This window comes from Rhineura floridana, chromosome 2 (assembly GCF_030035675.1).
Source record: "Rhineura floridana isolate rRhiFlo1 chromosome 2, rRhiFlo1.hap2, whole genome shotgun sequence".
In the NCBI taxonomy this organism is placed as follows: Eukaryota; Metazoa; Chordata; class Lepidosauria; order Squamata; family Rhineuridae; genus Rhineura; species Rhineura floridana.
Genome location: NC_084481.1, coordinates 203,240,451 through 203,262,361, shown reverse-complemented (window position 1 = coordinate 203,262,361; position 21,911 = coordinate 203,240,451). Strand labels below are relative to the sequence as shown.

The window sequence follows — 21,911 nt, the reverse complement described above, 5'->3', positions numbered from 1 at the left end:
GAAAACTGGGTTCAGATTCATACCAAAGGTGAATTAATTGGACAGGTTTGGGTTCCTAGCTTGCATTCTCAGTTTTCAAAACAGCAACAACATTAACCTATATCATGGGGTCCGTAGTGAGGATACATGGTTTAAAGACTGTAAAATATCTGGCCCAATCAAGTGTGTTTTTATGGAATTATTTTTAACACAATTTATTAAGATACTATTTAGCACCATCTGTTAAGATTAAGATACATTGTACTTTAAATCAAGCATTTGCAATTATGGTTGACATTTAAAAAATAGAAAACTGATACAATTGTTTGGCATAGATCTCATTTAATAACACCATGAAGATGTTCTGCTAAATTTGTAAAACAGACTATATGTAGCAGGATGATTAAAAAGCTATTATATGTAATGTATGTGGAAAACAAATGGATTTGGATACTAGTTTGATTTGATGGCTGAGGCTGCAATCCTAAACACACAGTGCAAGGCTATATATGTCTACTCAAGAGTAACCCCATTGAGTTTAGTGGAACTAACTTCCAAATAAGTGTGTATAGGATGTCACCTCGAGGGTAAGCCTCATTGCACCGAATGGGTCTTTATTTCTTCAGAGTAAACATGCACACGATTGCACTGCAGAACAAGGAACTTGAACAGAATTACTATAAATCTGAAAATATACAAGACAGACTTGAGAAGAATCGCATCTTTAAAAGGTATTAAAGATTAACATCAGAATGGTGATCTTCTGACAGAGGAGAAACCCAACTAAGTAAGATCAATAACAGAGCAATCCAAACCCATTTTGCACTGGTCCCTCTCTGTCCAGCCCTGCCGACCTCCCACTAACCTGCCTGTGGTCTTCATCTTTCTGCCTTCCAAATGCATGGGCAGAAGTGTGGCCTGTAGGATCTCCTGCAGCTGCCGCCAGGGGAATGCCTTGAAACAGGGCATTTCGAGGGTGGGGAGGGGTGAGCCAGCTTTGCTACGCACTAGGCTCAATCACTGCACCAGCTCCAGGCTGGTACAGTGATCTGGCTGCCCCATCTCGCACCCTGGCTGCTATGTGCAGCAGGCTGTAGACGTGGCAGTGGCTCCACTACTTCATACATCCCTGCTAGGTAGTAGCCAACTTTAAAACTGACCCCTAAATATCTGCAAGCAGAAGAATGCAGATCATAGTTGGAGGTTGTATTTTGCTGAAAACAAGGCATTTGAAATTAAAGACCTTTTTTTAAAAAAAAGAGAGCCAGTGTGGCGTAGTGGCTAGAGTGTTGGACTATGACTTGGGAGACCAGAGTTCGAATCCCCAGACAGCCATGAAGCTCACTGGGGGACCTTGGGCCAGTCACTGCCTCCCAGCCTCAGGGGAAGGCAATGGTAAACCACCACTGAATACCACTTACCATGAAAACCCTATTCATGGGGTCACCCATAAGTTGGGATCGACTTGAAGGCAGTCCATTTCCATTAAAAAAAAAAAAAAAGTTGTTGACTATGCAGCTGAAACGGCTACAAGACTTAGGCTGCAGTCTTATACCCATTTACTGGGCAGCAAGCCCCCTTGAACTCTATAGGACATACTTCTGAGTAGACATGCATAGTATTACACTGCTATTTTCATCTTGTTCCTCCTTATGCGAGTGAGAACTGAAACCTTTTTATAAAATATTAAGAAGAGTTCTTTTTTAAAAATAGTAAACCATATACTATGATTTTATAGAGGGCAAAAGGGTGATGAGGCAATGCAATGGAAAGAGAAAAAAGGATAATTAATGCTCACATGTTTGTGCCAAATATTAATTAGGATATAGAACTGTCTTTGGAGAATGACTATCTGTTCACCGATCCAATAAACAGCAAATGATGTAGCTTAACGATATAAAATCTTTAGAGTGACGTATTAGCACAGGCTGCATTCAGTCTAGTGCATTATTTATATAATTTTCAGCGAGAAAATAATATCTCTTCAAAATGCACCTATACTAGAACTTCTGGTTACATTTAGTGTTTCAAATGCTGGCAAGGACTGGTGTTGGCGTTTTTCTTTTAATTCTAAGTGCCAATTAAATGTCAGTGATTATTTTTAAAAAGTTACAGATTAAAGTAAAAATGCATTCCTAAATGCATTCAATTCAAGGCGAGGTAGATAATATATTTATGCTTACCTTTAGCTGAAAGGATTTTATTGTAATGGACAGCCATATGATCCCAGATCAGGTACTGGTTACTTAGTCTGCGGGAGGAGTCGTCAATGCAGAAAGCTACAAAATGAAAGCACATTTGAGCATTGTTATGAATGGTGCCAGTAGTCTTCACCTGCAACTGCAGAAACAAAAGAAACAAGAAACACTGAGATGGAAAGGGGGTATTGAAATCCCCCATCTGAGAGAACAGAGTCTACCAGGAAGTTGTTTTGCACAAGCCCATGAGGAATGATAATCAGGATGATCAGAATGAGTGGTAATGTGCTGATGCAACACCCATTTATTTAAATATATGGGTATCTGTAACAAAATGTTGCAGTGTAGAGTGGCCATCCAAGTGTTCTCTCACAGTCCTCCATTCCATCCCCCCTCCCAGTTTTCCGTTTTCCCACCAACAGTCAGATATTATTCTGTGATTACTGAGCATGCCCAGTCCTCATTGGGCTGTTTTGGTGGTAGTTTGCCACCTTACATTTCCCCCCTAAATATTTTTTCTACTTCTGTACACCTTGGGGTTCCCTCAAGCCTGCCAATATCCTCTCTCTTGCGTGTGGATGGTGCTGTTTCAACTACATGGATTGGCAGTTGATAACTTAGTTCACTATTAATATATATGAGGGTTCGCACAGGAGAACGTCCTAGATGACACTATGCCTAAGGAACCAGAGTGCCCATCTAGCTATCTCCTCATTGTTTCAACTTTGGTTATTCCACGGAAACATCTTCATAAGCAGGGTGAACTTCTACAGGATTTGGTGAGGCCATCAACATTTATCTTTTTTATTATTATTAATTTAAAATGTTTATATTATGGAACATCCAAGGCTGCTTACATCACCAATTTAACTACTACTGAAATTCAAGAACAACAACAACAACACAAAAAGCATATACAGACAAGCACAGGACACAAATAATCAACAGAGTTAGGCAGAGTCAAATGAAATCACTTTGCTCCAAAATGGCCCTCTGTGGCCCTCCAGACATTATTGGACTCCATCAGTCCCAGTTACCATGGCCAATGGTGAGGGATGACTGGGAGCTGTAGTTCAACAACATATGGAAGGCCACAGATTCCTCACCTGTGTTCAAACAGAATGGGCAGACATGTGGCAGGAGGCAGCCCTGCTGGTATTCTGCTCCTAAGCAGAAAAACCTTCCCAATATTGATGGGGTATTCCATAAAATGCTTGTTTTATAACAGAGGAGGTTATCTTGTAAGTCTTATCTAAGCTGGGAAAGTCTGGGAACATCACATGCTGTAGCATGAGAGGCAGCTGTGGCATGAATTGGGAATCTTGATGGGGGGAGACAGAAAGCTCTATGCTAAAGCAGTATCTTAAAAATCTCATTCAGCTAACATCTCTGTTTTAATTAACAGTGTGTTTAAATAAAGCTGTTTTAGGGCTCTGAACATAATGAGCCTTAATTAGCCAAACTCTTCAAAGCATGTATTTCTTACTCTGTGCTTAAACAGATTTAGTTTAATCAGGGTGACACTCCTCTAAGCGTTCTTAACGTTTTGTCTCATGAGACAGAACTAGTTACTATGACCTCAGTTTCCAAGCAGTAAGTGGACTTCTACAGGACAATCAGTCCTCTTTCACTGTCCATGATGGAACCAGAAATATACCTGCTCAAATGCCATCAAGCATGTTGGATTCCATCCCTGCAGTTTCCACCCGTTTTCTGAACCTTACATTTTCTTGATATGCTAACCCAGAAAGGTCCCATGGCAGATGGTAGGAGGGCACTTCAAATTCAAATAGTTTAAGTCGGCATATTGAAAAAAACTAAGCAGAATAAAATTAATACTTACATCAGAATGCAAGTCTTCAGTTATTAAGCCATGAACAAGCAAAGCACTTATTACAGAGCCATTTCAGTGAGGCTCCTGAGATGTAAGGTCTACCTTTTAACAGTCAAAGCAGCAAAACATATCCCTGCATATGAAACTAGGAAGAGATCCTCAAAACAGCTACTCCAGAATAGCCCCATTATGAAGTCAACATGACTACTTTGAAGCAAGTAGTTTGAGGACTGCAGCCTGAAAGTCCTGACAGCAGATTTCATGCCAATCAGGACTGAAAGCGCTGATTAACTAACTGGTGAGGCAATTAACAAATTATACATAAAACAAATATGTAGATTCTAATCTGGTTTAAATCAGTGCCATCTCTTGAGAAAGTGTTCAGTATAAAATGGTCAAAAGTTTTTGTGGCCTCCTAAGCCTCCTCCTTTTTTTAATGTTAAAATTCTTTTAATCCCCCCCCCCCGCTCCTATAGGTATCCCACTGTGATAGACATGGGTCAATGTGGCCCTCTGCCCTAAAAAGATTTAAAAAATGGAAAATGGACTGCCTTCAAGTCGATCCCAACTTATGGGCAACCCTATGAATAGAGTTTTCATGGTAAGCGGCAATCAGAGGGGGTTTACCATTGCCTTCCTCTGAGGCTGAGAGGCAGTGACTGGCCCAAGGTCACCCAGTGAGCTTCATGGCCGTGTGGGGATTCGAACCCTGTTCTCGCAGGTCATAATCCAACACCTTAACCACTATACCACACAGGCTCTCATAAAAACGTTAACCACTCCTGAAATCATTCATTTAAGATATGTGTTTTCAAAGATGTTTAGTTAAGCTTTGATATCCTTGCACTGAATAACATTATTCAGCTTCTGTTTATTTCAAAGATGAAGCAAAAAGAACTTCCCCTTTCTCCTCTCCACCCCAAAGCCTCCAATATCTGCTCCACATAATGTTGTATTTCACTCATTATTATTAAGAAAGCAGCCAGAACAATCCAAACTATTGGAAGCCAGTATAATTTATACTGGGGTAAATTATGCTGGTGTAACTTACTCCAATTCCAAACTCCATTCAGGCTACTGCCAGCTGAGCCAGCCTAAGTCTGGCAGAGGGAAAACAAATCTTTAAAAGAGAGTTTGACTTACACCACCTTTTTTGCCAGTGTAAGTTCCACTGGGTTGCTAGATCACGTGACTGAGCTGAACAGAGTTTGGAGTAGGGCTAAGTCTACCCCTGCCCCATCCCTGCCCCATCCCTGCCCCATCCCTGCCCCATCCCTGCCCCAGCACTCCTCCAGAACATCCCTTTTTCAGGACTTGGTTGAGCCCCAGGCTCAACTGAGCTGGCTGAACCTTAGTTAAGCTGGGATGAAGGACTTATGTTGGTGTGTCTCCATCTGAGCTGGGATGAGGCAAATCAGCTGGTGCAGTCCTGGCTGAGCCCAGGGTCTACCAGAGATCTACCTATTCCAAACTGTGTTCATCCCAGCGGATCTTGAGTTTGGGTTGCTCCCAGGGTCTTAGCACTTGAAGTATATGAGGGGTTACTAACCTACAGCATGCATACATTCCCCAAGAAGATTTTGTGCCCCCCATGAACCCACAAAATCTGTCTTCTTAAAATTTTAACATTTAATGCAAACGTTTTAAAAGTCCACACAATGAACATTCTATACAAAGCTATTTTTTTAAAAAACATTGCTGTTTACCATGTTATGCAAATGACTTACCATTACTTTTAGTACTTAAAAGTCCTTTGAATGGGCTTGCTGGTCCATACCTAGGAATAGCTTGGTATTCCATCACTGAAAAAGAAATAAAGAAATGGGGGGGGGGGAATTCAGCTTTCAGCAAACAGAATAAAAAGTTCATACAAAAATTACATTTATCATGATTGTGAAAAGCATGAGTTTGTAGGAAAATCATAAAATTACAAGAGATGAACTTAATGTTATATTAACAGAACAAAATGTCATTAATAGTAGTAAATCACTGATTAAATCCATTCATTCTACATTAAAATTGTACATTAAAATAAGGCATAAGCACTTGTTTCAATATGCTTAGGTGGGCTTAGTTCTGCATAAGATTGGACTGTACGTGGAAGAAAATGAAGCCTTAATTTTCTCCCTTTCATCCTGAAATGAATGCCCATTGCCTACTCATCTTACCATCCTAGCAAAATACAACATCCCAGTAATATAAGATCTGCCTTGAGGAAAAGCACATGGATTTCCCATGCCACAAGTGAGTTAACTGCACTTTTCCCCCATCAAAAACATGAAGGTGTCTGGAAAGGTCTGATGACACCCAAATCCTGAGCAGACTATACTAGGTCCAATATGAACAAGTCTTGGGCTTGCTTGCTTCCCCCTGGCATTACATACTCTGAATTCTGGTTTCACATTACATCCAAATTGGATAAACCCTGGTTTGTAGCAACTATAGTTTTCCTGGTTTAGCAGTATGACCAAACTACGGTTTGTGGAAAAATCAAGTGTGAGAGAGGACACAAGACAAGGGAGAGGGAGCATATGAATCCAAACCACATTTTGGAATTAGCAGCTGGAAGAGGTGTGCAAAAGCCAGAGAAAGAATGGTAAGTGCCATCCTCCTAGGAAACTCACCAATCCAAACTTGGACCTGGGTGTATGCAGTGCAGCTCAGATTGAGGGCTGAATGGGACACAGCTTTGGGCAGCCTGAGGAAGCTCCATCAACCTTGGTGCCTGCCCATAAAAGCAAGCCTAGAGTGAGAGACTAAGGGAGCAATCTAACTTGAGTTTACAGCAGGCCGGGGGGAGTTGAATGTGGCAGATCCCTGGCTGAGCTAGCAGGCTCTCAGGACTGGGGCTGAACCAGCACGAAGGGCTTCACCAGCACCCTGCCAGCTCAGCTGGGGATCTGCCAGCCCAGTAGATGGAGAGCCAGCAGAAGCTTGTGGTAGCCCAAAAATGGGGCGTTCCAGGGGCTTGGCAGGGGAGGAGCCATGGGAGGGGACTTATGAGGCATCCCAAGTCTCCCTTGGAGTGCTTCCATGGGTCCTGATCCATATGGGAATTCCACTGGCAAAAAAGTCACCAGAGGAAAACAACTGAATTGCGGGTTAGTGATGATTGCTTAAGCCCCGGTAGTGCTATTTGTGAGTGCCAGCTCTTCCCTTTCGGCTCCCGCACGCAGCATTCAGCCAGGCTGGCAGCTCCCAAATGGGGAGTGGATGCGGCAGAACTTTCTACCGACTCCTCCTCCTCCACCAGCCCCCTCTCCACTGGCTTCCCATCATTTGGACTGCTATGTACTGTTGGCCACCCTGGGCTCCTATTGGGAGGAAAAGCAGGATATACTGTAAATCAAACAACAACAACAACAATAATAAAAAGATGTAAGATGGTGTCAGCAGGTTGCAGGAAACTTCTTGACTGTGAGATTATGAGGGTACGTGACTGTTTGCATCCTGGCTGACTAGCTGAATGGTTGGCGACCTGGCTGAGAGCTGTTGAGTTGGGAGCTCTATCAGTAGAAGGAACTGATATCAATATACAGTCACTAGTAATTTGTTTTAATGGTTTTATTGTGTATTTTTGCAACATTTGTTGTTTTAGTTTGCTTAGACATATTTTTATATGTAACAAAAGCAGTATAAAATGGTCTAAATAAATAAAATCCACACAAGCTATGTGGATTATGTAGTAGCTACAATAAAATCATGAGAACAGAGCAACAGCTAAAAATGCACAGGTTTAATAATGAAAACAATGAACAGGACTTGCACCACCTTGTTGCAGTGTATCCCCACTCCTGAAACTTCACAAAGCAGGCTTTACAAGGTAAATGCCAAAGTATAATCAGTAAATTTTAAACCATTTAAAAATAACTGAATTTCCTAAAATGCCAGCAATTACCCAGCATGATATATCAGAGCCAAACCACAACCCAATTTCCACAGCACAGTTTATGAGTAACCACTAAAAGCTACAATAAAAAGATGGATCTTTTAGACCCATTTACGAATATTGAGGGATGGGGCCTGCCTGATCATTGCATTGAATTCCACAACTGTGGGGTCACAGCTGAGAGTACCCTGTTCTGGATGCTTTCTGAACACTATTCTACATTCCATCTCAGTTCTCATTGGGCTGTTTGGAGACAGTCATCTGCAGTTTTTGTATTATACAGCTACAAGAGTGGCTGTATGCTATAGCCAGCATGGATTTTTCACATTCTGCAATGTTAAATTGAAAATACACCCCATGCCATTCAAATGCTTCCCATAAGCTCATTTGACAACAAAATCTTACAATACTTATAGTCCTGAACTCAGAAATGCTTACTTAACAACCCTCTAAATTTTCATGGTGATACACAAAAGAGTAAGAGAGAATTGAGAGTTCAAAGTGTAGAAAAAGAAAGAGAAAAAGCAGACTCCTTTTGGACTTTTTCTGTCAGAGTTCTCATAATTTGTTGAAATTAATTAAAAATCAGCCATGTTCACAGAATACCTGTAATCCTATTACTGACCTTGCCCCATACTCTGACCTTCATCTTCTGCAGTTTAAAAATGCCTGGCTGATTTTTAATTAATTTAAGAAATTTAGGATTGCAGTTAATGATAAGCCCAGGCATGCTTAGTAAGAAACAACTGTCAGTGTTCTAAAAGCCAGACTCACAGCTGCTGGGCTTGCCTAATCAGGGGGCCACACCCACACCAGAATTTGATTTCACGTGAGATAGTCATGGGTTCCCCCAAAGAATCCTGGGAAGTGTAGTTTGTGAAGGGTGCTGACAGGAGACTCCTATTCCCCTGACAGAGCTCCAGTGGCCAGAGTGTTTTAACAGTCAGCTGCTCTGATTAAAGCTCTGTGAGGGGAACAAGGTGTCTCCTAGCAACTCTCAGTACCGTTCACTAACTACACTTCCCAGGATTCTTTGGGAGAAGCCATAACTGTCTAAAGTGGAATAATAAAAAGGATTTGAAATTAATAAAAATAAATTTGTATTTCTAGGATATATAATGAGAGAAATATAATTGTGTAGGTTAGATTCTCTGTAGAAACAGTTGTAACACAGAAAAGAAGCAATGTAAGAAGAACACCAACAAACATACACAAATGTAATTCCCCATCTTTGGAGATGGCAGGTGTTGCCACCACTCACCATATGCTCAGAGGCAAATGTTAGCAAATTCTTCCAAGCTACACAGAAAGTGGATTGGACTGTGAAAGACCAACCCAAATTGTGTTTACATTTTGACAAATTTGTAGGGCAGTACAATATCTCAGAGGGGAGGTCAGGTCTCCTGCTTCCCTGGTGCATTCACTATAGCTGCCCAATTTCCGTGCTGTTTAAAGTTTGACAGAAATATCTGTTGGCTATAGATACGTTCTTAAACTGCAAGGCTTTTTGCCTATTAATGAATGTGTGTTTAAAAATATATATTTTATACTTCTGCAAACCATGGGGTTCCCTTATGCATGCTGATAGCTGCTTCTTGTTTCTTAGTGGTTGTTGCTTTGACTCCAATCCTGGCAGCACTCAACTTGAATTTGCTGTTTAGAAGGAATGATTAAAATCTCAAGCAAACTCTTTTTTTTCTGGGTGAAGAAGGCTAATACTATTTGAGTATTTAAATAGAAAGTTGGACAGTGAAAAAAGTGGATAAGAGAAAAATCAACTCATTTGAAATGTGGTGTTGGAGAAGAGCTTTGCAGATACCATGGACTGCGAAAAAGACAAACTGGGTGTTAGAACAAATTAAATCAGAACTATCACTAGTTATCACTAGTTAGAAGCTAAAGTGATGAAACTGAGGTTATCATACTTTGGACACATCATGAGAAGACATGATTCATTAGAAAAGATAATAATGCTGGGAAAAACAGAAGGGAGTAGAAAAAGAGGAAGGCCAAACGAGAGATGGATTGACTCCATAAAGGAAGCCACAGACCTGAACTTACAAGACCTGAACAGGGTGGTTCATGACAGATGCTCTTGGAGGTCACTGATTCATAGGGTCACCATAAGTCATAGTCTACTTGGAGGCACATAACAACAACAACAATTTAAATAGATTCTGTAGTGAAATGTGTCTTTAAGTTAGAAGCACAGCAAAGAAAGGGTTAACTTTCTCTAGAGGGTATTACACACTGTAGGGGAAGTTAGACTGATTTAGATAGTGGAGTTGTGGTGCTGGGTGAGGCCTCTAGCACAGAACAAGCTCAGATGTTTTACTGTTTAAGAATTATTAAATAAAGAAGCTCTGTTTTTATCTTCGGTCTCATCCTGATCAATATAACATGGTGTCAGAAGTTAAGAAATCCTCATGGTGTCTCCAGAGTAGCAGAGCTCCTGAGACAACTGAAAAAATAAACAAATGAAAGCAATGGCAAAGTTTTCCCCACCAGAGGCCTTTGATTTCACCAGGCCTGCAGCATGGCCAGATTGGAAGCAAAGGTTTTCCAGATACCGCATTGCTACAAAACTGAATAAAGAGAAGGAAGAAATTCAGGTATGATCCTTGATTTATGCCATGGGCCAGCAAGCAGACCAGGTATTTAAAGTATTTGAGTTTACTGCTGCAGAGGACCAGGATGACTATCTCCTAGTCCTGGGGAAATTTGATGAATATTTTGTGCCAAAGAAAAATCTCATTCATGAGAGGGCATGCTTTCACCAGAGACATCAGAAGCCAGAGGAATCTGCAGAGGCCTACATAGGATGGCTGCATGAGAAAGCTGATGAATGTGCTTGTGGAGACACCAAGAGTGAAATGCTCAGAGACCATTTGGTAGTGGGAATTTTGGATAGTGACCTGTCCCAGGAGCTGCAGATGAAATCCAATCTCACTTTGGAGAGGGCTGTGGAGCTTATAAGAAACTCAGAGCTTATAAAAGGCCAGGTCCAAGACCAGGGTGCTTTAAAAGGGCTGCAAGAAATAGCCAAGAAACAGAAATGGAAACCCCAAACTTCAAAATACTAGAAACAAATATACAGCCAAACATCTAATGCTCAAATAAAAGCCCCTAGATGCACAAGATGTGGGAAAGGGCATATACAAAGAGCAGTCTGTCCTGCAAAGGCTGCAGAATGCTACAAATGTAAGAAGATAGGTCGCTTTGCTGCCGTGTGCTGCACTAGAATGGTGAGTGAAACTGTGGAGCAGCAGAAAAGTCAAGAACAATTTTTGCTGGGTCCAGTCCCACGGGTGGAAAATCCCACAGATCTTTGGGAAGTATCACTACAAATCAGTGGGCTCTCAATAAAGTTTAAAATATACACTGGTGCAGATGTCAGCATAATTTCTGAGTCTGTTTGCAAGTCTTTTTCTAACCTGCCTGGTCTCCAGCAAACAACAGCAGTTTTAACTGGTCCTGGAGGACAGAAACTAAATTGCATGGGATACTTCATAGCACGAACCTGCTATAGAGACGATGACTATGACTTTAAGGTCTATGTGATCTGTGCAAAGACTAATAACCTCCTAAGCTGAGATGTTGCAACTATGATGGGGTTGGTGAAACGTTTAGATGAGCTTTCCACAGAAATTCCTGACACAGTTGGAACTTTGAAGACACCGCCAGTACAGATAAGGCTCAAAGAAGGGGCTGTACCTTATGCTATTCACACTGCCAGAACAATATCAGTTCCACTGCTACCCAAACTAAAGGCAGAACTGGATAGAATGGTTCACTGTGGAGTCATAGAACCTATCACAGAACCTACTGATTGGTGTGCGCCAATGGTTCCAGTACCAAAAAAGGATGGAACAGTATGCATGGATCTAAAACAACTAAATAAAGCTGTCAAGCGGAAAAAGTACATTCTTCCTACTATGGATGATATCCTGCCACAGTTAGCTGGTGCCTGCATATTTTCATTGCTTGATGCTGCAAGTGGATTCTGGAAGATCTGCCTAGCTGCCGACTGCTAAATTGACTACATTCATCACTCCGTTTGGGAGATACTTCTTCAAGAGATTGCCATTTGGAATTTCAAATGCACCTGAGCTGTTTCAGAGAGAAATGTCGGAGCTGTTACACTTGGAAGGCGTTTCAGTGTTCATGGATGATGTGTTGGTTTATGGTGCTACAATGGCAAAACATTATGAAAGATTGGCCAAAGTCTTAGCAACAGTAAAGGCAGCAGGGTTAAGACTCAAGAACAGCAAATGCATCTTACACCAGAAATACCTTACATATCTTGGACACTGCATAAATGTGCATGTGTGAGTCCAGATCCTAAGAAAGTAGAAGCCATTTCCACAATCAAACCTCCAGATTCCATCACAGAACTGAAAATATTTTTGGGCATGGTACATTATTTAGGACGCTTCCTGCCAAATTTGGCAGAGAAACTACACCCATTAAAGACACTTTTGAAAGCAGACGGTGTCATGAATCCCCGCCGTCAAGGCACTAGGATCATGCGTCAGACCCAATTCCCACCCTTAGGGGCAATTGATCTGGAACCAAAATACACCAATTCACCCCTGCCAAGGCTGTGTGTCCAACGCCAACCCTGCAAGGTAGAATAGTAGGCTGCCACCACCCCTTTTACTGGTACCACTCAGAGTCAGGGGATCTCTGAGCCCAGACACTAGGTAAACCAAGGTCCAAAAAGACAAGAGCCAAACTTACACTCCTTGTCAGGAAACCTCTGGTAAAACCCACAAAGTAGAATTAAGCTTTTAACTTCTTTTTCCCTCTTTGGTAGTTGCATGACTGAGAATGGTCAAGGTGCTGAATCCAGAACCACCCCTTCTCTCAATGAACACACCAGGTTAAATAGAAGTAGCTTTATTAAAATAGATAAGTGCACATCAATATATGTAGCAGCAAGTAAACTTTTAAGACCATACACCCAAACAGGGATTTAGGTACATACAAGAGAGTTCATACACACAACAGGAAAATAACAACCTTTTCTAACCTAATACTTACACATGAGGTAGATGGTTGAAGTGGCATCCCTCCTAAGAGAGAATGATGTTAACCACAAAGCAACGGAACCAGGCATAGGTTACCTCCCATAGGCAACACCATGGAACCATAAAAGGTAGAAAGCTATGGAACTCTGTAACCGAGGCAGCAGAGAACAAAGGGTACGGGTCCCCAGCCCTATACTTAAGGGAAAGAATCCTAACGGTCCAGGATTCAGGAACCAATCAGAAAATGTCTGATGTAACCCCTTCTAGATGTTTCTCACTCTTTCGCACCTTCCAGGCCCCCCTCCCAACCGGTGTTTCACTGTACAGGCCAAGAATGACCTTGGGTGCCAGGCACTTGTTAATCAGCATAGATAGCCAGGTGTTCCTTGTTTAGGCTTCTTCTTAACCGTCCTCAGCTGGAAACCGAAACCTAAGTGGGATTCTATCAGAGGCCTGTCTTTCTTAACATTTAGACTCCCAGAGTTCTTTGCTTGAACCAAGATGTTCCCTTTATGGATTTTAATAACTCATGAACATATACAGGTTCATGACAGACAGTGCATGGTGCTGGGGTCCAAGCCAAGAAAAGGCCTTCCACAGAAAAAAAAAACTTTTAACAGAGGCTCCAGTACTTGCTTACTATGAAGTCAACTGGCAGACTGTAGGGAGTGCTAATGCCAGCAGTTATGGCCTGGGAGGAGTACTACTCCAAAATCATGATGGAGAGTTGAAACCAGTGGCCTATTGCTCAAGAACACTAACAGAAGCTGAGTCCCGATGCACTCAGATAGAAAAGGAATGTCTAGCTGCTGTTTGGGCTTGTGAAAAATTCTCAAAATACCTCTATGGGCTAGAATCATTTACACTCTGTACAGACCATAAATACTTGGTACCACTGTTAATTGCAAAGACCTGGATCGAGTACCAATATGATGCCAGCGACTCCTTTTATACATGATGAGGTACAATCCTCGAGCAGAATACAGACAAGGCAAGACTCTTGTTGTAGCAGGCACACTGTCAAGAAATCCACTGGAAACTCCAGACCCTGAAACAACCCAGTTAGTTGAAGAAATCAAAGTCTATGTAAATCTTCTATAAGCTTCTAAACAAATATCTACCACACTGCTTCAACACATTCAAGCAGCTACCAGCATTGACCCAGACCTTTCAACGGTGCTGAAATTTGTCAGAACTGGTTGGCCATTGTACATGTCTGAAGTGACAACTAACCTTAAACCTTTCTTTTCAGAAAAGGGAAGACTTACAGAGTTGGAAGGAGCAGTCCTATTTGGTGATAGAATTGTCATTCCTTCTACAGTGCAACAGGAAATGTTGGAAAAACTCCATGAAGGTCATCAAGGAATCACAGTGCAGCATCGCCTAAGAATGTGCAAGAATGACTGTTTAGTGGCCACGAATAGGGCAAGACCTCAAGGCAATAATAGCAAACTGTTGAGTTTTGCCAGACAAATAAACCTTCACAACGGAAGGAAGCACTCATTACCAGATAGACTATGGAAGAGAGTGGGAGCAGACATCTGTGAGTTACAAGGACAAAAGTACTTAGTCGCAATAGACTATTTCTCCAGATACATAGAGATTGCATAAATGCCTGATTCAACAAGCTCTATCGTTATCAGTTGTCTGAAGAATATCTTTGCCAGATGGGGATGCTCAGATGAACTAGTAAGAGATAATGGACCACAATTTCCAGGGAAAGAGTTTACTTTGTTCACAAAGAAATATGACTTTTGTCACATTACAGCCAGTCCCCATTACTCACAAGCCAATGGGGAAGCAGAGAGAGCAGGATAAACAGCTAAGCGAATCTTATGTCAGGAAGATCCCTTCCTAGCACTGCTAAGCTACAGAGCAACACCTATCAATACAACGAAGTGCAGTCCTGCACAACTGTTAATGGGAAGACAATTAAGAACACCAATTCCAACCTTAGAAGCAAATTTGTATCCTAAGTGGCCTGATTTGAGAAAAGTCTGTATCACAGACAACATAGCTAAAATAAACTACAAATATTACTACAACAGACATTATGGAGTGAAGACACTTCCAAAATTACAACCTGGTTCACAAGTAAGACTGAAACTGGACAACCAGAAAGGATGGTCTGAACTAGCAACAGTCCAGAGCCAAAGTCAAACTCCAAGATCTTATGTTGTCACTACCAACAATGGAACATTGCAAAGGAACAGGAGACATTTACAGTTGGTTCCCAAACCACAACCAATTTCAGAACAAAGTGAGAATTCAGAGGCAGAAATACCATAAGAGCACAATTCATTGCCAGAACAATCTCAAAAGACTGAGAACAAAGAACTGACAAATTCTTGAGAGCAAGCATCACCTGCCAAAGACAGCCTATATCTTGAGAATCTGAAGAGAGTGACATCCACAGGAAGAGTACTTCAAAAACCAGAATGTTATAGAGGCTAAATGTTATTCTACACAATGTTTGCTGACAGAAAAACACACACAAAATAAGTTAGAACTCAAAGAAAGGGAAAGGATGTGAAATGTATCTTTAAGTTAAATGCACAGCAAAAAAAGAGTTAACTTTCTCTAGAGGGTATTACACACTCTAGGGGGAGTTAGACTAATTTAGTTAGTGGAGTTAGTTAGTCAGTGTTGTGGTGCTGGGTGAGGCCTAGCACAGAACAAGCTCAGATGTTTTACTGTTTAAGAATTATTAAATAAAGAAGCTCTATTTTATCCTCGGTCTCATACTGATCAATATAACAGATACTGCCACTGTTAAACTTTGTCAGCCAGAATGGCTTTCCTTTTAAAGCTCACTTTGTGTTAAAATAATATTTCCACACAGTCTGTTTGATATCTTCATAAGTACAAAAGGTGAAATATTCCATTATGTGAGCTCTTTCACATGCTTTTACTCTTCTCAAAATGTATGCAGATTCCATTTGCATAAACAAAGCCAAAAACAAAAGGCCTAGCAAAAGCTTCCATCTATTTCCTAGGAAGTTTCAATGGAGGCTTTAACAAATTACTGCACACATTAGCCTTCTCCATTAGACTACGTATTAGAAAGGCTGGCATTGAAAAATTATTATTTCTATTAGTGAATGAATTGCTCCACACACTGTAACAAGTATTAGTCTTCAGCTGAATTCTAGTATGGTAGAATTAAGTATACACTTTTGAGGACCTGAAGCACACAGCCTTCAGATAAACATGTAAATGGGTTGCCCTTTGGAAAACTTAGCACTTCAGAATTCTCATTTGTGCCTTTAGTCAGCAATGGTAATTCTAGATGCCATTCTAGAATCTTTTCTGCGTATTTTTTTTCTACACGCACAAAAAAACCCACATTTCAGCTTTTTGTGAAATATTTTTCCTCCACAATATTCACACAGGTAGTAGGGATTACATGTACCCCATCAGAAAACGTGTCATGGATTCTATAGCAAAAAGGACAAAGTATTGCCTCGCACAATTTTTTTTTTACTCAGCTGTAATAAAGTACAAAATATATGCATGTCATGTTACATATGAAGTATAAAATTACCTCTCTCTTATCCCTCTACACCCAGCTTTGCCACATTAAAAATTAAAGATATTTTCTTTGCAACCTGGGCATTTAGTGTGGTTGGGGCTGCTACTCTGGGGTCAATAATGTAAATGAAATGTCTTTTGCGAAGAAAAAGTGTTTCCAAGTTATTAGACATACCTGAAACATGCAAGATAGAGAGTGCAGATCCCCACAAGTGCAAAAGGAATAGAGGGAAGGGGAATTAATGGGTATAGCATGAATCACAAGGTCCAATTGATAGCACAAATAACAGATTTCAAGTATGTTGTGCTAAAATGATGTAACTTTTAACCTGTGGAGTACTGCCTTGCCCTCATATGATTTCATGGTAAATTACATATAAGATGCTATTTTGATGAACTCTAAGATTTAAGCCACCAAACATTTTTTTAAATCATGTGTAATGGCTGGTTTCCATGTATTTCTTACATATCATGAAGTCTAATTTGTTGATTGCACTCTGTTCAACATAACAATATTAATGTCTTCAAAAAAAACTCTTGTTGGATTTGCAGTCTATGTATAATTAATCATGGACTGTTAAAGCTGGAATACTATGGGAGGAAAGTCGGTTTAATTATGTAGGGTATCAGTTTCTGCCACACGTCCTGTGGATTTTTTTTATAGTCTATTAAACGGATAAAGGCTGTTAATGCATTTCTCATGGAGGATTGCATGTTCTCTCATTCCTCTAAAGCAACAAACTGACATATAGCATAAAATACAAAGTAAGCCATTTGCAACAGAGTTCTAAAAACTAATTCAGTTATCATTGTCCTGTTCTTTACTATTATTGCATTTGAATGAAATGCTAAAATATGTGAACTTTCAAAAACATTCACAAATTTTATTTCTTGCTTGAGTAAGAAGGGTGTTTTTTTTTAATCCAGACCATGAGCTGGGCCTTCTTTTCTGTCTCTCTTCCTGCCACAAACTGGACCACAACCAACAGTGTCCAAAACAAGAGTGCCCATAATTGACTAGGGGAGGGATTGCAAATGACACAGGAAGTGGCAGGTGGGATCTCCCTTGGGGTGGGATAAGTGGTCCCCTCCCTTCTCATCAACAGGTGGTAGTACTGCTTTTGAACAGCTTCATTGTGGCCAACCCTAGCAGGGCTGGCTGTGCCCTGCTTGGGTGGGTGGGAGGCCCAGGGCCAGCACTGTGTCAATGGCCCTGGAGACTGACACCAGCATTGCTTACCTGCTCCAGGGAATTCCCAGAGTGCATTTGGGCAGTGCTCATCTTTACTCATTTGCAGCTGAGACATCCTTAGCTCACCAGCTAGCCCCACCCATTTCTTGGGATGCTGTTACTCAACACTTGCATTGGCTGCCTGTATGTTTCCGAGCTCAATTCAAGGTGTTGGTTTTGACCTATAAAGCCTTACATGGATTGGGACCACAATGGAACGCCTCTCCCGATACGAACCCACCCATACACTACGTTGAAGATCAAAAGCCCTCCTCCGGGTGCCTACTCCAAGGGAAGCTTGGAGGGTGGCAACAAGGGAGAAGGCCTTCTCAGTGGTGGCCCCCAAATTATGGAATGATCTCCCTGACGAGGTGCACCTGGCACCAACACTGTTATCTTTTCGGCGCCAGGTCAAGACTTTCCTCTTCTCCCAGGCATTGTAGCATGTGTTTTAAATTGTTCTTATATTGTTTTAAATTTTAAAATTGTGTTTTAAATTGTTTTTAAAATATGTGTTTTAAATTGTATATTTGTTTTAATGTTTTTGATTGTTGTAAACCGCCCAGAGAGCTTCGGCTATGGGGCGGTATACAAATGCAATAAATAAATAAATAAATAAACACATCTGTTTCACTCTGGCTACTGTATCAGGGCTGTCCTTGGCAGGTGGGCAAGACAGTGGCTCAGCAGGTCCCTTTACAGCACTCCTTTTGCTCCGGCTGAACAGTCTGCCTGCCTCCCTTCACTTCCCACAGCACCAAAAGACCATGGAGCACCAGTTGCACCAACACATACTTCTTCTGATGCTCTCCACTTCCTGTCCCTTGGGCAAACAACTTTCTTGCCTCCCTGCAGAGCCCAAGGGACCCTGTTGGCAACAGCAGAGACAGCACCAACACACATTTTCTCCAGTGCTCTCCACTTCCTGTCCCTCGTGCAACAAGCACTTGCACAGTGCATGCTCCTGCTGCCAATTAGGGGAGTCACATAGAATTAGGCTGTGGGGCACATGCCAGGAGAGTCCAGGGAGCCACACAAAATTAGGCCACAGGCTGCTTGTGGCCCACAAGTCACAGTCTCTTCAGCAGTGAAGAGGATCCCATATCTTAAATCATTTAAATCCTTCTTCCAAATAGCTCAAAATGTCTATAAATGTGGTTATTAAATTTTCATCCTCACAGTAGCCCTCAAAGTTAGGTTCATAGGTGACATACCCAACACCGTCCCAGTGAACTTCAGAGCTAAAAGGGATCTAAATGCAGGTCTACCTGGCACATTGCCAACACAGTCCCCACAATAACACATTTGTTAATCATGTATGGACAACAGTGACTATTCTCAGTTCATTATTTTGTAGGGTAGTTGGACTTGCTGAGTTTCAAACTACCTTCTCTTAATGTATACATATTCTATGCAGTCATACAAATCCCAAGCTGTTGGGTTGTTTTTTATAAAAAAAACTCTCCGATAGTATGTTGAGTCTCCATGCTAAGCTGGGGTTTGGGGAGGGAATCAGTTTAAACACCTAGAAAAGTCCATCAAGCAGCAGCATAATCTCTAGTTGAAACACCGAATTAGAGTCTTAGGCTGCAATGCAATATTTATTTATTATTTATTTATTTAAAATATTGCTATCCCGTCCCTCTACCCTATAACAGGGCACTTAGGGCAGCTTACAATAAAATCGAACACATACATAATAAAATACACACTTAAATACACACTTATCTGGGAGTAAGTTCCATTGAACCCAATGGAGCTGTGTAGACATGTATTGGATTTCAGCCTTAGAGTTGTATTCAGCTAAATCCTACTTAGAGCAGACTCACTGAAATTAATGAACCAAAGTTAATCCTATCTCTTAACTTCAGTGGGTCTACTCTGAGTAGGACGAGTACTGAATGCCATCAACTTTTAAGTACTTGGCAAGTTAGAATCACAGCGCTGGCAGAGACAGCAAAGTTAATCTAGCAGCCTATTTCCCTGGAGATGGTTTTATTAGCTTCAATTAAACGAATTTGCAAAAGGTCATGGAGTGCACACTTGTTCTTCAGCACAGGCAAGTGCTCTGTTGAACAAGGGGTGGAATTAATGATGCAACTGGGCAGTCTGACTCTCAGAGGGCTAAATTAGTGCAAGCTTTGGTGGCACACAGTCTAGGAGGATCTGAATGAAAGTCAACACAGAGGTTACTTCTCAATTCTGCCACTCTTGGTCCATTGGAAGACCACTGTGGTAACATTTTCTAAAACAGAGATTATGGTCCTGAGTCCTTACAGCACTGGGTTCTGATAGCTCAGAAGGCTTCAGGTGGCCTGAGCAGGTGGGAGGCAGGTATAGAGTTGATAGCACCAGCAAGGAGACAAGGAGCCAAAGCCAAGACTGCACTCCACAAGACTTAGGGCAGAAGACTGCTGGACTGAACAAGCTGTAGAATAGAGCAGGAAGCAAGTAAGGAAAATGGACTGCGGAGAAGGAAGTGGGTGAAAGAACAGCCTAAAAAGTTCATTGGGCCAACCTAGTGCCCTCCCCATACTATACCAAACTTCCTCAGATTGATAATGACTTGAATGCCTGGATGGAGGATAAAGAGGGTGGGTGGATGTAGAAACCAGCCTGTTGTACAAAGGTAAAATTGACATTCATTGCTCCACCCATTTTTGCCTCTGGCCCCACCCACCACTGGTATGTGCCCCCCATACGGTTGCTCATAAGGAAATGCGGCTCTTGGGCTGAAAAATATTCCCTGCCCCCAGTGTAGAAATGGACCAATGGTCTGACTTAGTAGAAGGCAGCTTCCTATGTATATTCCCTTAGATGCCTGTTAAAGACATCCTGATTTAGGGTGGCAACAGGATTTTCTTTTCTGCTCTGCTCTGCTCTGTTCTGAGAGGCTGTGGCTTGGGAATATGTAATAGTATGAGTGTTTTTAATAGCCGTTTATTGTTGTTTTCTTACTGTGGGTCTTTGTGAGCAAGACATTATTGAAAAGATAGTCAATACATTTAAACACTAATTAAACATTTTCAAGGTTTTTCTTTTATAATTATATAACATACATGGCTCCTTTTCAAACAGCATAAACATCCCAGTAAGCAACCTATAAGTAAATTATGTTTATTTGCCAGAAGTAAAATTGCATTTGTGTCACTGATTAACAATAAGGCTGCTATTTTATTACAGTTTCAACCTTTGGCGACCAGGGGCACTAGGAGATAAAGAGCCCAGTGCAGACCACCAGCTTTGAATAACAAAGCTGTTTTGGAGCAATTATATTGATGGCCAGATATAAATAACACTGGTCTGTCAATAATGCAACTTGCTTCAGTGAAGTAAATGTTTCTGCTTCTTTCTGTGGTGAACTATTTTGATTCCTGCATATGTTTAACTGGTGCTAGGGAAGGGGAAAATTAACTGACGCTTGTTTCTAAGGTTGGAATACTTAGATATATTCCGAGTCAAGATATCATGCACTGCCCTCACCACAGTGGCTTTCAAACTTTGTACCAAACAGCTCTGGAAACTTAAAAAGGGATTCCTCAGTGAAAAGATATATAATGGCAGACAAATGTCCTTGTAAGGCAAATTACCTACCCACTTTGTGTAGCTACAGAAGGGCAATGAGTGAATTCTAGATCACACTTAAGTGGGGCAACAGGGCTGGCCAGTTTTGATTCTGAGTCATGTGAACCAGCCCTAGTCCTTTCATTCAGGTTAGTGTTCATTCTTACTTAAGATCTGCCTTAGGAACCTGTCTCTGGTTAAATCACACAGGATATTGTTCTGAAGTTTACAATTTATGGAAGCAGTTTTCCAAACTTCCTGCCCTTGGGAAAGTCTTTACACACTGATGTATCTGCAGCGGAACCCTGTGTTCAGCCAAAGTTTCTGGGACTTAGCTATTGGAGCTGGGGAAAATATCACTGTGTTCTGGGCAGCGTCTTGAACTCATAAGAGAATTATCAAGGACCTACTTATCCAGTTGGTCAGCAATTGTATGTATTCGATTTTTTTGGAATTTCAGATGCTCAGTGATTTACTGTGCAGGCTGAAATGGCACAAGAAAACAAAAGAGCATAAGGTCAGGCTTCCTTGCCAAACAGAAGCTTAGGTGTGCATAAACAAACTGACAGCATAATCTTATATGTGTCTACTCAGAAGTAATCCTATTCAATTCAGCGGACCATTCTCCAAGGTTCATGTGTATAAGATTGCAGTC

At 41.3% G+C, this 21,911-nt stretch overlaps 1 protein-coding gene across 4 annotated transcripts in view; it reads right to left on the bottom strand.

Moving 5' to 3' along the window:
* SPATA7 (spermatogenesis associated 7) overlaps window positions 1-21,911 on the bottom strand; it is a 78,122-nt gene that overhangs the window by 55,192 nt on the left and 1,019 nt on the right. For 3 of the 4 annotated variants that reach the window (XM_061613241.1, XM_061613245.1, XM_061613243.1), the window contains exons 2-3: window positions 5,739-5,813; window positions 2,163-2,258 (exon numbers count right to left, since the gene is read on the bottom strand). In XM_061613241.1, the coding sequence (XP_061469225.1) occupies window positions 2,163-2,258; window positions 5,739-5,813 (171 nt within the window). Of the gene's footprint in view, window positions 1-2,162; window positions 2,259-5,738; window positions 5,814-14,198; window positions 14,289-21,911 lie in introns of those variants that run through there. The other variant, XM_061613242.1, reaches the window with a different exon arrangement.